This window comes from Trachemys scripta, chromosome 13, assembly GCF_013100865.1.
Source record: "Trachemys scripta elegans isolate TJP31775 chromosome 13, CAS_Tse_1.0, whole genome shotgun sequence".
NCBI lineage: Eukaryota > Metazoa > Chordata > Testudines > Emydidae > Trachemys > Trachemys scripta.
In genome coordinates, this window is record NC_048310.1 from 22,023,087 (window position 1) to 22,042,959 (window position 19,873).

The 19,873-nt window shown below is 39.2% G+C and overlaps 1 protein-coding gene and 1 long non-coding RNA gene across 2 annotated transcripts in view; one reads left to right on the forward strand and one right to left on the reverse strand.

Annotated features, from left to right (window-relative positions):
• Positions 1-19,873, forward strand: part of LOC117886513 (neural-cadherin-like) — a 146,435-nt gene that overhangs the window by 98,274 nt on the left and 28,288 nt on the right. Inside the window, exons 16-25 of the mRNA XM_034788385.1 lie at positions 1,141-1,308; positions 2,035-2,284; positions 2,403-2,530; positions 7,128-7,314; positions 8,044-8,187; positions 10,674-10,957; positions 11,409-13,023; positions 14,730-14,823; positions 16,173-16,357; positions 16,546-16,775. Of these exons, the coding sequence (XP_034644276.1) occupies positions 1,141-1,308; positions 2,035-2,284; positions 2,403-2,530; positions 7,128-7,314; positions 8,044-8,187; positions 10,674-10,957; positions 11,409-13,023; positions 14,730-14,823; positions 16,173-16,357; positions 16,546-16,775 (3,285 nt within the window). The remainder of the gene's footprint in view (positions 1-1,140; positions 1,309-2,034; positions 2,285-2,402; positions 2,531-7,127; positions 7,315-8,043; positions 8,188-10,673; positions 10,958-11,408; positions 13,024-14,729; positions 14,824-16,172; positions 16,358-16,545; positions 16,776-19,873) is intronic.
• On the reverse strand, positions 7,408-18,004 carry LOC117886515. The gene is made up of 3 exons (XR_004647990.1): positions 17,952-18,004; positions 9,038-9,146; positions 7,408-7,515 (listed from the first exon to the last, which is right to left on the reverse strand). It is a non-coding gene; the product is annotated as an uncharacterized LOC117886515 (long non-coding RNA).

A 19,873-nucleotide genomic window follows, 5' to 3' on the forward strand; every position in this document is an offset into this window, starting at 1 on the left:
CTGAAATTGGTGCTGGCCCAGCTGATGGGTCCCCCGTTTGAGTCACTAGCTACGTGCTCCTGGTTGCACCTCTCGTGGAAGGTAGCCTTCCTGGTGGCGATCACGTCAGCTAGACGGGTCTCGAAACTCAGGGTCCTGACCTCCGAGCCCCTCTACACAGTGTTCAATAAGGATAAGGTCCAGCTCCACCCACATCCTTTGTTCCTCCCAAAGGTGGTCTCTGCCTACCACATGGGTCAGGACATTTTCTTGCCGGTCCTCTGCCCCAAGCCCCATGCGTCCAGTGAGGAACGCCACCTCCACACGCTGGATGTGAGACGGGATCTGGCCTTTTACCTGGAACAGACTAAGCCGTTCAGGAAGTCTTCGCAGCTGTTCATCTCCTCGGCCGAACGCATGAAGGGTCAGCTGATCTCCACCCAGCGGCTCTCCAACTGGATCACTTCATGCATCGGTACCTGTTATGACCTGGCGGGAATCCCTCTGCCACTGATTTTAAGGGCATACTCGACTAGGGCGCAAGCCTCGTCTTCTGCCTTTTTAGCCCATGTCCCCATTCAGAACATCTGCAGGGCTGCCACATGATCTTCAGTTCACACGTTCACCTTGCACTATGCCATTGTCTCCCAAACCAGGGACGCCGGGTTCGGCAGGGCTGTGCTCCGTCCCAAGAATTTGTGAACTCCTACTCACCTCCAACAGATATAGCTTGGAATCACCTATTGTGGAATACACATGAGCAATCACTCAAAGAAGAAAAGACAGTTACCTTTTCCGTAACTGGTGTTCTTCGAGAAGTGTTGCTCATGTCTATTCCATATCCCGCCCTCCTTCCGAGTTGTCTGGCAAGCAGGAACTGAGGGTCGGGGGAGTGCGCAGCACCCCTTATACTGCGCCATGGAGGCGCCACTCTAGGGGTTGCTAGGGGCGCTCACCTACGGGTACTGTTAGGCGAAAATCTTCTGACACCAGTGCACATGGCAAGCACGCACACCTATTTTGAAATAGACATGAGCAACACATCTCGAAGAACACCAGTTACGGAAAAGGTAACTGTCTTTTTTTGAAGGGGAAATAATTAACAAATTCAAACCGTGATCAGAAAACCCAGTAATGAAATAATGTATTTTTTTCACTCAGAGGTCATTTACAACTCAAGAGATTATTGCCACAGATGGAGGAAACAGGAGCAGTAAGGTTGAGCTGGCTGTAACAATTACTAGTGCAAAAAATCAGCCCCCACAGTGGGAAAGAAACAGTTATGAAGTTGTCATTCCAGAGAATACCACACGAGATACACACATTGTGGTAAGTTGTTTTTATAGATTGTGCAATACCAGGAAATGCATCTTTGATTAAAAATTGTTAATAGTTTTTATAATCCTAAAGAGCGAAACATCTACTGATCTGCTGTCACTTTAATTTCTGAGAATATTTAAAATAATGGGCCAGTCCTTGCTCTCATTTATATCTATGCAACCTCCACTTGACTTCAGTAGATTTGGACAGATGTGAGAACAGAACTTAGCTTAGTATTAGTAAATAAAAACTCCTATTTAAATGTTTCTTTATATATGGGATTCTGTCTCATCATGACTTTCTTAATTGCTTTTAAAATTTTTTTTTTATTTTTATCTAATAGGCTTATAGGGTAGACAATGTATATTCTTATATTGACGGCCTCATTCTGTTTGGTTGCACAGAACCAGAAACTAACACAACTTGGTCAAATAATTTGTAAAATATGTTATATATAAAAAGAGACCAGATGTCCCGATTTTATAGGGCTTTGTCTTATACAGGTGCCTATTACCCCCCACCCCTCCCCTGATTTTTTTATATATATCCTAATTTGTGGTGAGTGATAATCTTTGATTGAAACTGACCTGCCTGATAATACAGAGATACATTGAACAAGATTAGATTTTTACAGAGTTTTGAAGAATTTGGGGAGGGGGCTGCACATAAATAACTTCTATTAAAAAAGATTCTGTCCCTGCAAAACTGATTATTTCAACATTTTCAACTGCACAGACAATTAAAGCAACTTCTCCCATGGGTGACCCTCGTGTGACCTATAATCTAGAAGATGGACTTGTTCCGGAGACCAACATGCCAATTCGTTTCTATCTGACTCCAAACAGAGAGGATGGTTCTGCTTCAATCCTAGTAGCTGAGCCATTAGATTATGAAACAACAAAGAGCTTTGTGCTGAAGGTTCGGGCCCAGAATGTTGCTGCAGTGCCTCTGGCAGCGTTCACTACTGTCCATGTAAATATAACAGGTGCATAACATGGTAACAATAACACTGTAGTACATTAGCCAACAGACTTATTAAAAGTTTTATGATTCTCACATACATTTAATTATAAATAATGAGCTCTTCTTTTTGAATATTTTAGATGTCAATGACAATGTCCCTTTCTTTACTTCGTCAATATATGAAGCCTCAGTAACAGAGGGAGCTGATATTGGGACATTTGTTCTTCAAGTCTCTGCCACTGACCTAGACCTGGGTCAGAATGGTGAGGTAAGCAAAGAGTTGAAGAGTCCTAGATTATACCACAACTCTCAGAACAGTATTTGTCTTCCTATTAGGGATTAAGAAAGCTGTCAGTGGCAAAGATTTTCAAAAGTCCCTAATAATTTTGGGCCCCCTCGATTTCTACATAAGAACAGCCATATTGGGTTAGACTAAAGCTGCATCTAGCCCAGTATCCCGTCTTCAGATGCCAGGTGCCCCAGAAGGAATGAATAGGACAGGTAATCATCAAGTGATTCATCCCCTATCGCCCATTCCCAGCTTCTGGCAAACAGAGGCTAGGGACACCATCCCTGCCCTCCTGGCTAATAGCCATTGATCAACCTATCCTCCATGAACTTCTCTAGATCTTTTTTGAATCCTGTTATAGTCTTGGCCTTCACAACTTCCTCTGGCAAGGAATTCCACAGGTTGACTGTGCATTATGTTAAAAAATACTTCCTTTGTTTGTTTTAAAACTGCTGCCTATTAATTTCATTTGGTAACCCTTAGTTCTTGTGTTATGAGAAGGAGTAAATAACACTTCCTTATTTACTTTCTTCGCACCAGTCATGATTTTATAGACCTCTATCATATTCCCCCCTTAGTTGTCTCTTTTCCAAGCTAAAAAGTCCCAGTCTTATTAATCGCTTCTCATATGGAAGCCATTCCATACTCCTAATCATTTTTGTTGCCCTTTTCTGAACCTTTTCCAGTTCCAATATATCTTTTTTGAGATGGGGTGACTACATCTGTACGCAGCATTCAAGATGTGGGTGTACCATGGATTTATATAGAGGCAATATGATATTTTCTGTCTTGTTATCTATCCCTTTCTTAATGATTCCCAACATTCTGTTTGCTCTTTTGAGTGCCGCTGCACATTGAGTGGATGTTTTCAGGGAACTATCCACAATGACTCCTGCCATGCGGGCAGGGGACTGGACTCGATGACCTCTCGAGGTCCCTTCCAGTCCTAGAATCTATGAAATAAGATTTCTTTCTTGAGTGGTAACAACTAATTTAGACCCCATCATTTTATATGTACATCCCACCCCTGTTCTAGAATGTTTTTTGATAATGTGGACAGGATAGGTCAATTCTAGGACCATGCTATGGAACAGTGTTAAAAGCCTAGATCCTCAGCTGTAGTGTAAGTTATTGCAGCTCCACTGAAGTCAACGGAGTTAAAACAATTTACAGCAACTAAGGATCTTCCCCTGTGGTCTTGAACCAGGGGTCAGCCAATGAAATTAATAGGCACCAGGTTTAAAACAAACATAAGGAAGTACTTCTTCACACAAAGAGTCAACCTGTGGAACTCTTTGTCAGTGGATGGTGTGAAGGCTAAAAGTATAAGTGGGTTCAAAAAATAATTAGTTAAGTTAATCGAGGATAGGTCCATCTATGGCTATTAGCCAAGATGGTCAGGGATGCAGCCCCATGCTCTGTCTGCCAGAAGCTGGCACTGGATGAGGTGGGATGAATCGCTCAATAATTGCCCTGTTTATTCCCCCAAAGCATCTGGCGTTGGGCACTGTCGGAAGACAGATACTGAGCTAGATGGACCTTTGGTCTGATCTAGTATGGCCATTATGTTTTTATGTTCTTTTTTTTTATGATTATGTTTTCCAATGTGCATTATTTTGCATTTATCAACATTGAATTTCATCTGCTATTTTGTTGCCCAGTCCCCCAGTTTTGTGGATCCTTTTTTAGCTCTTCGCAGTCTGCGTGGGACTTAACTATCTTGAGTAGTTTTGTATCATCTGCAAATTTTGCCACCTCATTGTTTACCCCTTTTTCCAGATCATTTATGAATATGTTGAATAGGACTGGCCCCAATACAGACCCTGGGGAGACACCACTATTTACCTCTCTCCATTTTGAAAACTGACCATTTATTCCTACCCATTGTTTCCTATCTTTTAACCAGTTACCAGTCCATAAGAGGACCTTCCCTCTTAACTCATGACAGCTTACTTTGCTTAAGAGCCTTTGGTGAGGGACCTTGTCAAAGGCTTTCTGAAAATCTAAATACAGTATATCCACTGGATCCCCCTTGTCCACATGCTTGTTGACCCCCTCAAAGAATTCTAGTAGATTGGTGAGGCATGATTTCCCTTTACAAAAAACATGTTGACTCTTCCCCAACAAATTATGTTCATCTTTGTGTCTGACCATATTGTTTTTTACTATAGTTTCAACCAGTTTACCTCGTACTGAAGTCAGGTTTACAGCCTGTAATTGCCAGGATCACGTCTGGAGCCCTTTTTAAAAATTGGTGTCACATTAGCTATCCTCCAGTCATTTGGTACAGAACCTGATTTAAATGATAGGTTACAAACTACAGTTAGTAGTTCTGCAATTTCACATTGGAGTTTCTTCAGAACTCTTGGGTGAATAATATCTGGTCCTGACTTATTACTGGTGACTTATTACTGTTTAATTTATCAATTTGTCCTCTAATGACACCTCAATCTGGGACAGTTCCTTAGATTTGTCAGCTAAAAAAAATGTCTCAGATTTAGGAATTTCCCTCACATCCTCAGCTGTGAAGACCGATGCAAAGAATTCATTTAATTTCTCTGCAATGGCCTTATCGTCCTTGAGTGCTCCTTTAGCATCTTGATCATCCAGTGGCCCCACTGGTTCTTTAGTAGGCTTCCTGCTTCTGATGTATTTTAAAAAATATTTGCTATTACTTTTTGAGTCTTTGGCTAACTGTTCTTCAAATTCTTTTTTGGCCTCCCTACTTATATTTTTACAGTTCATTTGCCAGAGTTTATACTCCTTTCTATTTTCCTCACTATGATTTAACTTCCACTTTTTAAAGGATACCTTTTTGCCTCTCACTGCTTCTTTTAGTTTGTTGTTTAGCCATGGTGGCACTTTTTTTGTTATCTTACAATGTTTTTTAATTTGGGCATATACATTTAAGTTGAGCCTCTATTATGGTGTCTTTAAAAAGTTTCCATTCAGCTTGCAGGGATTTCACTTTTGGCACCATTCCTTTTAATATCTGTTTAACTACCACCTCATTTTTGTGCAGTTCCCCTTTCTGAAATTAAATACTGCAGTGTTGGGCTGCTGTGGTGTTTTCCCTGGCACAGGGATGTTAAATTTAATTATATTATGGTCACTATTACCAAGTGGTCCAGCTATACGCGCTTCTTGGACCAGATCCTGTGCTGCACTTAGGACTAAAGAATTGCCTCTCCTCTTGTGGGTTCTAGGTCATTTAAGGTGTCAGAAAAGTTTATTTCTGCATCCCATCCTGAGGTGACACGCACCCACTCAATATGGGGATAGTTGAAATCCCCATTATTATTAATTTTTTTTTATTTGTATAGCCTCTCTAATCTCCCTGAGCATTTCACAGTCACTCTCACCATTCTGGTCAGGTGGTCAGTAATACTGTATATCCCTACTGCTATATTTTTATTATTAGAGCATGGAACTACTATCTATAGAGATTCTATGGTACAGTTTGTTTCATTTAAGATTTTTACTTAATTTGAGTCTTACGCTTTCTTTCACATATAGTGCCACTCCCCCAGCAGCACAACTTGTTCTGTCTTTCTGATATATTTTGAACCGTGGTATTACTGTGTCCCATGGATTATCCTCATTCCACCAAGTTCCTTTGATGCCTATTATATCAATATCCTCATTTAATACAAGGCACTCTAGTTCACCCATCTTATTATTTAGACTTCTAGCATTGGTATATAAGCACTCTAAAAAACTTGTCACTTTTTAGCTGTCTGCCATTACATGATGTAATTGAATGCGACTCTTTTTCATTTGACAGTTTCTCATCAGATCCTACCTGTATTTTATCATCTTCCATTCTCTCCTCTTTACTAGGACATAGAGAATCTCCATTAATAGATCCTCCCCTAAGGGATGCCTCTGTCTGAACCACATGCTCAATGTGAGATGCCTGAAAGGTGCCTGATTTTCAGAAAGTGTTGAGCATTCACTCTGTGAAAATAAGGCGTGTCTATAGTGTCTCAAATTGAGCCTCCAAGAAATAAAGCATCCAAAAATTAGTAGTCACTTTTGAAAATTTTGGCTTGTCCTTACAGACAAATGTTGCCCTTGGGTGCACACCAGTCAGTCAGACCCACCCATGCATATAATGCATATTAGAATTTGGCCCATAATTTGTAATATGTTCTTAAAGTTCAAATGTGCTTATGCTTTTGCTAGTTTTTATTTATTTATTTTATTTTGTGTTAAAGTAGCATCTAGAGGCTTCAGCTGAGATTGGGGCTCATTGTAGTAAGCACTTTACAAATCTGTAGTAAGAGACAATACCTGCACCAAAGAACTTCCACTCTAGATAGACAAGACAGATAAAGGACAAGAGAAAATAAGTATGATTATCTCCATTTTACTTATGGGCACAAGGAAGTTAAGTGATTTGCTCATGATTACACAGGGAGTCTGTCATAGAATTGGGAATTGTACCCAGATGTCTTGAGTCCTGGCCAACTGCTTTATCTACAAGACCCTTTGTTCTTTCTTGAATAATTGTTCACTTGTGAGCTATCCAACAAAATGAAAGTATGGCATAATCATCTTCTTTTTAACCTTTCAGATCACTTACTTTCTGTTACATGACCGTAGTGGGGATTATACATGTTTTCGCTTAGACTCACAGACAGGCTCTATATACAGTACCTCAGTATTTGACAGAGAGAATAAGGGGTCATATCTCTTGGAAGTAAAGTCGATAGATGGCTTTGAATCTGCTCGACCTGGAAAACGTGGGCGGCCAAACTCTGGTAAGAAATGAACCAGTGTATCAAGTGTGATTTTAGCTCTCTTCCTATAAAAGAAAACCCTTTAATCAAGTTTAAATTGTAATTTATTTTTGTCCAGGCTCACTTGTAAAAAGGTTTTTTTGTTGTTTCTCTCTGTGTCCGTTGTCTCAGAACTGGAAGAAATATCTAATATGATGACCAGGCAAGTTTTCAGTTCTGAAACTAAAAGAAAATTATCACCTTAGAGTTGATGGATTTTAGAGAGTAATTCCTAACTAGCAAAACCACACCTACTACTTTAACATAGGATACAAGCCTAGTCTGGGTAATGGAGGGGCTTCTCAAAGCATTGCATGCTGCACTGCACTCAGTTTGGGCCAGTAATGAAATGCTGAACAGAAAAGCTCAAAATTTTAAAAGAAATCACATTGGTTGTGTTTAAACAAAGAGTTAAAACTGGGCTTTTGTGGCTTCAGGACAAAAAGTTATGACTTAAAACTGTACAATTGCCATATTAGGTATCAATTATTCACATGTTATCTCTTTAAACAAATTGGATGTGACATACATTTGATATCCAAGTGCTTTTGAGTAATGTTGGTATATAAATTGTCCATAACCCTAAGGGTTTGTTTCTGTATTGTCTGCATATTCGTCTTCATTTAATGTGCAGCTAGACAGTTTAAGGAATTGTAGCTGACAGAAGTGGCACAGCTGAGTATTTTAATCTCTTGTTTCTTGTCTCTCTAGACACAGCCTATGTGCGCATTTTTATCAGCGACGTGAATGATAACAAACCTGTCTTCACTCAGAGTGTCTATGAAGTTAATGTGGATGAAGACCAGGATGTGGGTTCTACTGTCATTACAGTCAGTGCTAATGATGAAGATGAAGGTAAAGTATTGGAATTCCCCATAGCTGCATCTAAAATATTAATGAGTTAATTTCAGCACACTAAGACATATTTAGTGGTGTTAGGAGGGAAAATGTCTGTCTCTACATTTTAAAACTTCTTTATGTCTAAACTGACAGGGCATGAACATTACTTCAAAATGGGGCTGTGAGGCATAAGCTAAATAACTCTATTATGTGAGGCAATACATTAACATGGGATGATGGTGAATAACTTCTGTGCCAGCATATACAAATTTGGTATAGATCATACCCTTTTTTAAAAGAAAGGTGGTGATAAAAATATTTTCCCAGTTAACTAGAATGATTGATATTGAATCTCAATGAAATTAATGTATTTTCTTTGTATTGACGGTATATTTGTTGTATTGTCCCTTATTTGGCACACTGAGGAATAGTGTTGTCTTACATGAAATTGGACTTTATAAATGGTTTGGAGATAAAGCAATGTAGGGATTGATCATCATGAACACAGGGCCGACTCCAGGCACCAGCTTAACAAGCAGGTGCTTGGGGCGGCCAAGGGAGAGGGGCGGCACGTACGGCAATTCGGGGGCGGCAGGTCTCTCACTCCCTCTGGGAGCGAAGGACCTGCCGCTGAACTGCCGCCGCCGATCACGGCTTTTTTTTTTTTTTTGCTTGGAGCGGCAGGAATGCTGGAGCCGGCCCTGTATGAACAGTCAAGAGTTTTGAAACAATTATTGAAGAGACCAAGCAAATTTGTCACATAATCAGACCCTTTTCATGTATATACTTTGTTTATTGCCCTGTGTTAGGAACCCCCCCCATCCTATTGACTACTAAATTAGAATAAATGCAGTATTCCTCTTACCTCCAGTGTAGATTCTGTTTGCTGTGGGCATGACTTTCTGTGTGGCAGTTGGTGAATGGGATGGCTCTTAGTGTCTGTGCTTTATTAGCAGAAGGAGTGGAGTTGTTTGCTGGTGCAAAGGAAAGAACAGAAGTTTAGTAGGACTCGACACAGGTTGGAATAGTATAATTTTTATCAGTTTTGGGGATTGTGTGAGAAATAAGTACAGCTATTAATATGGCTATCGCCAGTAGGTTATTTCAGTAGGCTTAGTTTTATTGCTTAGCTGTACTGTGATTTTACCTGATTGACTGATGGAAAGGTATTGATACGAGGCCAGATTTTTAGGACTGGCCATTTGGCAGTCAAAATCTGAAGAGAGCTGTAAAGGTGGTTTGCAGCTACCTTTCTGGATCGCTGATCGTTATGCTGCTGGGCACTGTTTCTGTCCTTAATCCCAATTTCAGAAAAATATCCCTATTCAGGAATTTAGTTAAGCAGGTACTTAAATCCCATGGAAGAAACTGCCTGAAGTTGAGCAACTGATCTCCTAAACAAGGATGAATTTTAGCACATGCTTAAGTGCTTTCTAAAATTGGAGTCCAAAAGAGAAATTTAGACCAACCTCAGGCTAATCCAAGTTGCACTAGTTTTAACAGCCCCAAGGGTTCTGTTCTGGCAGTAGGAGGTCTCTGAAGTGCATGGGCGCACTAGCCACATTCACCTATACTAGGGGCTGCAAAGGAGCAAGGGCAAAGCTAGCTACGCTGTACCTATGCTACTGGACAATTCCATGACACAAGGGAAACTCCTTAGCTGGCCATGTATGTTGAGTTTAAGTCTGCTTTGTGGTGGTGGAGAAGCTGCCTTGGGAGGACTACAGATCTGACCCTTTGTCTCTGGCCTCTCAGCCAAGTTAAGTAATTGAAATTGCAGGTGTGAAGTGGGGAGGGAGAAGAGTGACAGTAACATTGGAGGCAAGAAGGGGGGATCCAGAATGAAAAGGTAAAAAGCTTTATTTGGACTAATCCAAGAGCCCCTGTTGCGTCTGAAATTCTATAGCCTGTGTTATGTAGGAGGTCAGCCTGAATGATCACAGTCGTCCCTTCTGGCCGTAAAATCTGTGGATCTGTGAAGTTGAGGTTGGAATAAGTTTGGAATACTTCATGAGATGTTTCTATAATTTTATAATGCTAATTTATTGTTATAAGCAGGTTACCATTTACTATAGTTTCCATGAGTTGTACACTTGGTCAGTCCTACTGGCCTTCCAACATGGGGTACTAAGTGAGGGCAAAATTTAGTCCACTGGCATTCATTCAAGAAACTTTTTGTTCCATGGAAACTTATTATAGATATTAGACTTATTGGGACCTGGAAACAGAAAAATGCTTGTAAATATTCTTACTTGGCTATGCATTTTGAAAGGCCACCTAACTACAGTACTATATACTGACTCTCCTGTAATAGTAAAGCGCTAGAAACTTTTGACAATGAGACAGGACTTTGTGGATGGATTTTAATCAGGATAAGAATTGATTGCTGTGATTAATATAGAACACGATTAATAATCTAGTAGAAGAGGTACAAAGTAAATGTATATTTAAATGCCCTCAAATTATACGTATCTTATTTAATATTCTTTGGGGATTGGCAGGAACAAATGCTAAATTAAGGTACCAGATCACAGCTGGAAACACTGGTGGAGTACTTGATGTTGAACCAGAAACAGGAGCCATCTTTATTGCTCAGCCACTGGATTATGAAGAAGCGAAAATGTATGAACTTCATTTGTTGGCCTCTGATGGTAAATGGGAAGATTATGCAATTATCATAATCAATGTTGTGAATAAAAATGATGAGGCTCCAGTTTTCTCTATCAGTGAATACTATGGAAGTGTGATTGAAGAACTGGATGGATTACCCATCTTTATACTTCAGGTACTATATGGAGTTCCAGATGTTCGTGATATTTCAATAGAAGAATAGTCCAGTATTATTGTTGTAATATGTCAGTGAAATCCAGTTTTGTGAAGAAAATGTATTTCATCAGTGGAGAGAGAAGCATGCAGGGTGGTGGGTTTTTTTGTGTGTGTGTGAAGAAAATGATTGTGGCATTAATATTGAACAAGCAGGGCTTATCTTTGTAACCCTAAGAACTATCACTTATGCCAAATAATTAGCATTGTAATCTACTAGTTTTTTTTATATTCTGTAGTTCAATTATTACTATAAAAATAAGAAAGAAAACATAGATAATTATACTGCTATAGTGTGAAGTGTCTATATCTATCCATCTATGATAGGATGTAGTAGCTAGCAGATAGGATATAATTCAGGAATTGCATATTCGGTCATTAACATGATGTATTTGTTTGCAAAACCTTTGTAGGTTGTAGCAAATGATCCTGATAGCAGCATGGATGAAGGTGATTTGAGATATTCTCTGCATGGACATGGTGCAACTGATGTCTTTACAATAGATGAGAACACAGGCAGCATTTACTCACAGAAGATGCTTAATCGGGAAGAGCGAGCACAGTGGAGATTTGTTGTGTTGGCTACTGATGAGGGAGGAGAAGGACTTACTGGATTTGCTGATGTAATTATTAATGTGTGGGATATAAATGACAATGCTCCCATATTTACCTGCATGCCTGATGACTGCAATGGGAGTGTTTTTGAAAATTCTCCTGCAGACACTTTGGTCATGGAAATGACAGCTGTGGATTTAGACGATCTGAATGTAGGTCTGAATGCAATTTTGACATATAGGATAACTGACAATGTAAAAACTGGGTTTGGTACAGACTTCTTTAATATCAACCCCAGTAGTGGCACAATACATGTAGCAGGGGGAATGCTGGATAGAGAGAAGACTGATAAATATTTCCTTACTGTTGAGGCCAGGGATGGGGGAGGGTTGACAGGAACTGGCACTGCCACTATCTGGATTGCAGATGTCAATGATCATATACCTGAATTCACTCAGGAGGTCTGGCAGGCAGTGATTCCTGAAAACAGTGCAGTCAACTCAGAAGTTCTGGAAATGTCGGCTACAGATGCAGACACTGGGGAAAATGCTCACTTAACATTCAGCATTATTGGTGGAGATCCAGATCAGAAGTTTTACATTGAAAGTAACAAAGAAGGTCAACGTGCAACTATCAGATTGAAAAAGAAACTGGATTATGAGAAACCTCATGAAAGGTGGTTTAACCTTACGATTAAAGTAGAAGACCTTGATTTTTCCAGTGTTGCAACCTGCTTGATTGAAGTTGAAGATTGTAATGACCACAGCCCAGTTTTCAATTCACAGTTTATCCAAACTAACCCTTTCTTTGAGAACATACCTGTGGGTACTACAGTCACCACAGTGAGAGCCACCGATGAGGATTCTGGTTTGAACGGGGACATTATCTATTTTATTAAATCAGATTCAGATCCTATCAGACAGTTTGCAGTTGACCCAGATGGTCATGTGACTGTTGCAAGTACACTGGATCGTGAAGTCATTCAGCAATACAATTTAATCATACAGGCTTCAGATCAAGGGACGCCTGCCCAAACTGGAAGTGTTACAGTCCTGATTAACTTGCTAGATATTAACGACAATGAGCCAAGGTTTGAGGCATCATATTTGCCCATTGTTTGGGAAAATGTGTTGGGACCTCAGGTGGTGTATATGAACCATACATCAAAGCTGCTGTATGCTGTGGATCCAGACAGTGGTGAAAATGGGCCACCGTTAACATTTTTGCTGCCACCTGATTATCAGAATTCTTTGGATTTTTCTCTTACTGACAACAGAAATAACACAGCAACCATTACTGCACTGAGGTCCTTTGACAGAGAAAAGCAGAAGGTGTTCCACCTGCCAATAATTATAACAGATAGTGGGAATCCATCTATAAGTGCTACAAACACCTTGACCATAACAATTGGTGATGAAAATGATAACAGCCATGAAGCTGGCCATAAGGAAATCTTTGTCTATACCCACAGAGGTAGGTGGTGTACAGAGAGTGAGCCAGATGCATAGAAAAGTTACAATTTTACTTGATATTAGTAATTTTTTCTTTAAGCTGTTATTGCTATTGTATCTTTTATATTTTGTATATTTATAGACTAAGCATACAATTCTGCAAACAGATATACAGAGTCAGTGGGATTTTGCAGGCTGTATGGGCCCACGCTGGCACATCTGTTTGCAAGGTCTGGGTCATAATGTGGAAAGCATCATCTACTGAGGAAGATTTATATATTTGTAATTATCTCTCTTTTTTGTTTTTTAAAAATGTGTATGTATTTGTCTATACAAAAACAATAATAATGAACAAAAATTTTTTTTTTCTCTATTTCCAAACATGACTCTTTTTACTCATTTTGGGAGGAATTTTTTTCCCCTTGGGCAGAGACTGAGCCTGGAAAAAAATAGGGATTTTTAACAAGTGACTGAAAATAGGGGCTTAGAATGAAAACACTGGGAAGTTTTAACTATAGCTGTGCATTTCAGCAATTTCCTTGTTAGTATGTGGTAAATGTATATTAAAATTATATAAGTATATTTTTGTTGCTTTGGTTTTAATACAATGAAAAATAGATAAATCCCATAAAATAAAGAAGTGAAGATCGTAGGGTATCTCTGTGTCCATTATTAATTGCTTGTTTTGTGCGAGATGGATCGTCATCCTAAAACCATTTGAAATGAAGGCACAATTTAACTGAATATCTAGGTTAGAGTTATAGTGCCAGCGTGCCTGATGAGTATTTGTATGTAAAGGTCCAGTATGTAAAGAAAACCATTTTGCATTAAATTAAGCATGCACCTAATTTTGTTGAATTAGATGCACTTAAACCAAAAGCCAGTGTAAGCAAGTTCTACAATAGAGCAGGCGAGGTGAAGTAGGGTAGACTCTGAAGTTCTGAATTTAAAAATAGTCTATTCAATTTCTGTTCTGCTTTGTATAGGTTCTTATACTGCGCTCATCACCGTATTATCTGAGCACCCACATTTTGCCAGATCATGGCTATAACTAAACTGCACAGCGTATGGTGTTCAAAGGAGTCTTAAAGCTCTCTCTCTACTCGCCTGATCACACTGCTGCTCTCTGCAGGCTCTTCTTGCTGTGTTCAAGCAGCTGTTCTACTTTGTACTAGGCCACAAGAGCCACAGGGGGCTGAAAACATAGCCAAGAATTGGACTGGCAAAGAGGCATCCTGCCAATGCTCCCTTTTCTCCAGTCATGCCCTCTTTTCCTTGCTCAGAGAGAGCTGCTATTCTGATTCTCCTGTGGTGCAGAAGCCTGGGGTAGTTGTAATGGCTTTATATGCAGATTTTGCTAGTGATGCAGTGTAAAGTGGCTTCCCCAGATTAGAGCATCTGGGTCTTCAGCGTCTGGTTTAGTAACTTTTTGTCTCAAAAAATCAGTTTATATACTGTAGTTTTATATTCTTATTTCTTTTTACTGATTATTTGTGGGTTTTTTCCCTCCTTTATGTAATGTCTGTGGTCTTTACCCAGCTTTCCAGGCGCACTTAGAGGAGAGCTCAGACTACAGGTTATGCATTGTTTTAAGAGCCTTGGATCATAACCTTCACCAAAATCAAACAGGAATATGAAAATGATAAATGTAGTAATGAATGCAGTGGAACTTAAAACCCTTTGAAAAACAAAAATTAAATGCAGATTTATTATAATTTATCTCAACAGGGAAATGGTCAACAACAGTGCTTGGGGAAGTGTTTGCACCAGATCAGGATGACTGGGACAATAAAACATTTCTCTCTGAAGGAAAAATGCTCAAGTGAGGATTGTATTTGTGTCAAACTGAGTAATATTTATGTTTATGGTTCTGTAATTTTTTTTACTCACCATGAGATTTCCCTGTATACGTTATATGTATAAAAGCCAGGATTACCCCATGCAACAGGGAATGTACCTCCTGAATATTCTTTTTCATTTAGATAACTAGGTTTCAAGGAATTGGTGTACACAATATTTATCTTCATCTCAAATAATGTAGGGCCACATCATGCTGTCAATTTTTAAGTAGCGCTCTCTATTACTTTTCCTAGGCATTAAGGATGTGCTTTGTATTAGACCCAAAATAAAAATAGGCTCCAGTTTCATTGCCACCGCCACCAAGTATTATAGTCTATTTGTATTTGATCACATAAAGGCATCCAATATGAGCAAAGAGTAGAATAACGCAAGATATCACAAGTGAAAGTGAATTTGGATGATCTCCTCCTAGAGCTAAATTCACCACTGCATAAGCAGTCACAACTTGTTTTAACTCTTTGTAGTTGTGTCTGTTCATGCCAGTGTTGAACTGGGCCCCGAGGCCATACTAATTCATCTGCCCACATCACAAAATGTGCGGTGCCATTAGCAGAAATGTAGTTCTGAAGTGGCTTCGTCTCTGTTTCACAAAATCAAAGCAAAACCAAGCTTTCTTTTCCCTAGACAATGAAGATGTTAAAGCCTTAGTGAGCCCAGAGTTGCAGCTGGAGCTTCTGCCTGTCAGCAGCCATTGGGGGTACTAAGCCATAAGAGGGTATTATTCCGTAGTAGTGACCTGCCATAATAGACCTCCATAGCCATTCAAAACTGCCCCCTTCATCATAGCTCATGGGCATGACGCAAGACATCTCTCTTGGAACTTCTCTTTAACAGGCACCAGTGTGGGACTAGATGGTTTGCTCCCTCCTCTTATCTGTCCTCCCTACTCACCACTGGGACCTGTGCAAGGGTATTCCTGTGTTTGAGCCATGGGGCTTTACTAATTCTTGTAGACTGCATGCTCTGGGTCAGGAGTGGGAAAGCTCATGGGTTTAGGAATTGCAGAAAAGATACTCATTTTCATAAACTCTCCCCAAGCTTTTCCACAACTTCCCAGTGCAAAGTTTTTTTTCTTTTTTAGTGCCTTTCTGAGTTTGGGCTCTGGTACCCATCACATAGGTCACTTGACCACGGATCCTCCATACCAGCTTTCTAAGGCTTTTGTAGCCTATGAGGCCACATACCTGTGTTACTCGGTCAGGCCCTTATACGGTAGAACATGTATGCTGAAAAAGACCAATTCAATGGTGAGTAGAGGATGTTTCTGGTTTGACTTACTAGGCTTTTCATGATTTGGGACTTTACTTCTAGGTTTTTCAGATTAAATCAAAGAACTGGCTCTCTGGTAATGGTGGATAATGCTCCTCAGGGGACATACAACTTAAGAGTCAGAGTTTCAGATGGAGTCTGGCCTGATGTGATATCTACAGTACAGATCCATGTCAAAGAGTTGGAAAATGAAGCCATACGCAATTCAGCCACTGTACGTCTGGCAGGTCAGTTTTATTTGCTGTTTGAGCTTGGTTGCTGCTGTGTTTGAAAAGCTGTTACTTAGATGTGTTTGTAGGATTGATGCATTTGCAGTGTCTTTCTAGTGCTATTGGGCTGGGGTGAGTTGAGAGATTAACCAGAGCTTTGCAGGCATTTCATTTCAGTATACTGTATTTATGAATCCCCAACTCAGATGTCACAGCGGAGGAGTTTATTAGGAAAGATGAACATGGGAAAAGCAGACATGACAAATTTAAGGAGTTACTGGCAGAAATCTTCTCTGCTCATCCTAGTGATATCACTATCTTCAGTATGATGAATGTTGACGGAAGACAGACAAACTTAAGATTTGCAGTTCGTGGTGGCTTTTCTTATTATAGACCAGAAAAATTGCATGGTGAAATGGCAGCATTTAAAAACAAGGTATGTGCCCCAGTTTTAATTCAGTGAACTTAACATTAGAGTGGTTTGCATAGATATAAACTAACTATATTAGCATCCTTTATGCAGACACAACCACACTATTGAAGAGAATGCCAGGCCTACTGATTTACTTTTTGCTTCACTCGAAGTTTTGTTATACTAGTTTTTACTTTAATTTTCTTCCTCTCATTTCATTCCATTTCAATTCGTTTGGCCATTTTTTAGGAGAGGGCAGTCTCCTCCTCCGAATCATAGCACTTTGGTCAGTTCTGTGTGATTTTTTGTGTGTGTGTGTGTGTGCATATAAAAACTTTATTGTTATTACTTAACATATACTTTGCAGTATTGCTCAGTGGCCAACCAAAATATTAATCTTTAAAATGGATAAATGGGATGACCCACGTAGTTATAGCCCTGTCAGTTTGACATCAATCCCAGGCAAAATAATGGAGCAGCTGCTACAGGACTTGATTAATCAAGAATTAAAAGGAAGGTAATATAATTAATGCCAATCAAGATGGGTTTATAGAAAATAGATCCTGTCTAGCTAACTTGATATTTTTATGAAATTATAAGTTTGGTTGATGATTATTGTTGACGTAATATACTTAGGCTTTTGTAAGGCATTTGACTTGGTTCCGCATGACATTCTGATTACAAAACTAGGATGATATAAAATTAAAATTAACATAGAACATATTAAAAGGATTAAAATGGGTAACTGATAGGTCTCAAAATGTAACTGTAAATGGGGAATCATCACTGAACAGGTGTGTTTCTAGTGTGGTCCCACAGGAATTGGTTCTTGGCCCTACACTATTTAACATTTTTATCAATTACCTGATAAAGTTTACAGATAACACAAAAATTGAGGAAGTGGTAAATTATGAAGATGATGATCACTAATACTGAGCCGCCATGTGGATTGCTTGGTAACATGGGCGAAAGCAAACAATATGCGTTTTAATATGGCTAAATGTATACATCTAGGATCAAAGAACGTAGGCCATACTTACAGGATGCAGGACCCTATAATGGAAAGCAATGTCTCTGGAAAAGATTTGGGGGTCCTGGTGGATAATCAGCTGAACATGAGCTCCTGTTGTGATGCTGTGATCAAAAGAGCTAATGCAATAAACAGAGAGGGATCTCAAGTAGGAGGAGAAGTTATTTTACCTCTGTATTTGGCACTTGTGCGACATCTGCTGAAATATTTTTTTTCAGTTTTGGTGTCCAGTTTCAGAAAGATGTTGATAAATTGGAGAGGGTCCAGAGAAGAACTGTAAGAATGATAAAAGGATTAGAAACCTGCTTTATAGTGATAGATTCAAGGAGCTCAAACTATTTATCTTACAAAGAGAAGGTTAAAGGATGACTTGATCATAATCTGAGTGCCTACATGGGGAACAAATATTTGATTATGGGCTCTTCAGGCTAGCAGAGAAAGGTATAACACAATGCAATGGCCAGAAATTGAAGCTAGACAAATTCAGACTGGAAATAAGGCATATATTTTTAACAGTGAGGATAATTAACCATTGTAACAATTTACCGGAGTTGTGGTGGATTCTCCATCACTGGCAATTTTTAAATCAAGATTGGATGTTTTTTCTAAAAGATCTGCTCTAGGAATTATTTTGGGGAAATAAATTCTATGGCCGGTGTTATACAGGGTGGGGTCAGACTAGGTGATCACAGTGGTCTCTTCTGGACTTGAAGCCCAGTGTGTCAGCTGCTGTACAAACACATAGTAAATATCAGCCCCTGCTGCAAGGAGCTTATGATCTAAAAGACAAGACACAACAGGGAGATGAGACAAAAGGAGAGGAGAGGAGAGATGGAGACATGAGGTGGTATGAATGATAATAGGTTGTGTGTAATTCTTAGCCAGTCAGGAGCAGTAATCACAACTCGCCAACTGCCCAACTTTTATCAGACTGCAAAGTACGTAATTTTATTGTCTGTTAAACAATAATATAGAGTATTAGAATCCTCCAAATGGCCAAGGTCACAGAATCAGAGAGGCAGATACTATTCATGCAAAGTAATTGCTGCTTCTCTTGCATATTTATAGAGCAATTACAATGATAATATGGAAAGTTACATTGATTTCAAATAGAATCTGCTTCATAATACATAGTGGGATGATTCATCATAGTGATAACAAGAGGATAATTTTTGCTTCACATATTTTACTAAAGAAATGGCATTTCTATTAATTATTTATCACCTTTCAGAGTTTAATGAATAGCTCTAATGAGTTATCACCAATTTTCTATACTTACAGAAACAAAACATAAATATAGAATTCCTCCATTATCTTTTATAGATATGTTTCAGTTAACGATAAACATAGAAAATTGGCAATTAGCACTAGAATTATTCATTACATTTTTAAATAAATGATGAAGTGTATTTATTTGTTACACTCCTTTGGATATGGCTTTATGATAACTGTTCTTAGTGTACAACAAAAGACATCCATCCCAGTAGTTTAAAGGAATCATAATTGTCTATATGCGCCATGTTTTTCTGTAACAGTATTGCAAAACTGTCTAAATCTTTTTAATACAGAATCCCCACTAACAGCAATATATGTAGACAGCATACCCCATAACTGAATTGACAGGATACATCATGTCGGGTGATATATTTCTACTTCTTTTTCAAAATATATCATGATATTTATGAGGATGTATTGAAGATTAGTCATAAGGGTCGAAGTTCTTAAAAGAATGGTGCATTGAAATGAAGCACTAGTAAAATGGAAAGAGAAGAAAAGAATGGAAGGTTTTAAGTTTTGTTTTTGGCCATTAGAGTTATTTAAAAAAAAATTCATACATTGTACCACTAAAAGTAACATCTTATTAAACATATAAAATTACCAGGCCCTAAGTCTGACCTCACACTAGTTTTACATTGGTGAATTCTGTTAACTTCATGGAGTTACTCCTGATTTGCACCATTGTGAGCAGGGCTGACGAGAGGGGGGGACGCCGGTACAAATTACCGGGGCCAGGCGGTCCGGAAGGGGGCCCGGGGCCCGATTTTCCCCCCCTCTCGTCGCCTTACCGGGGCCCAGTGGTCCGGAAGGGGGC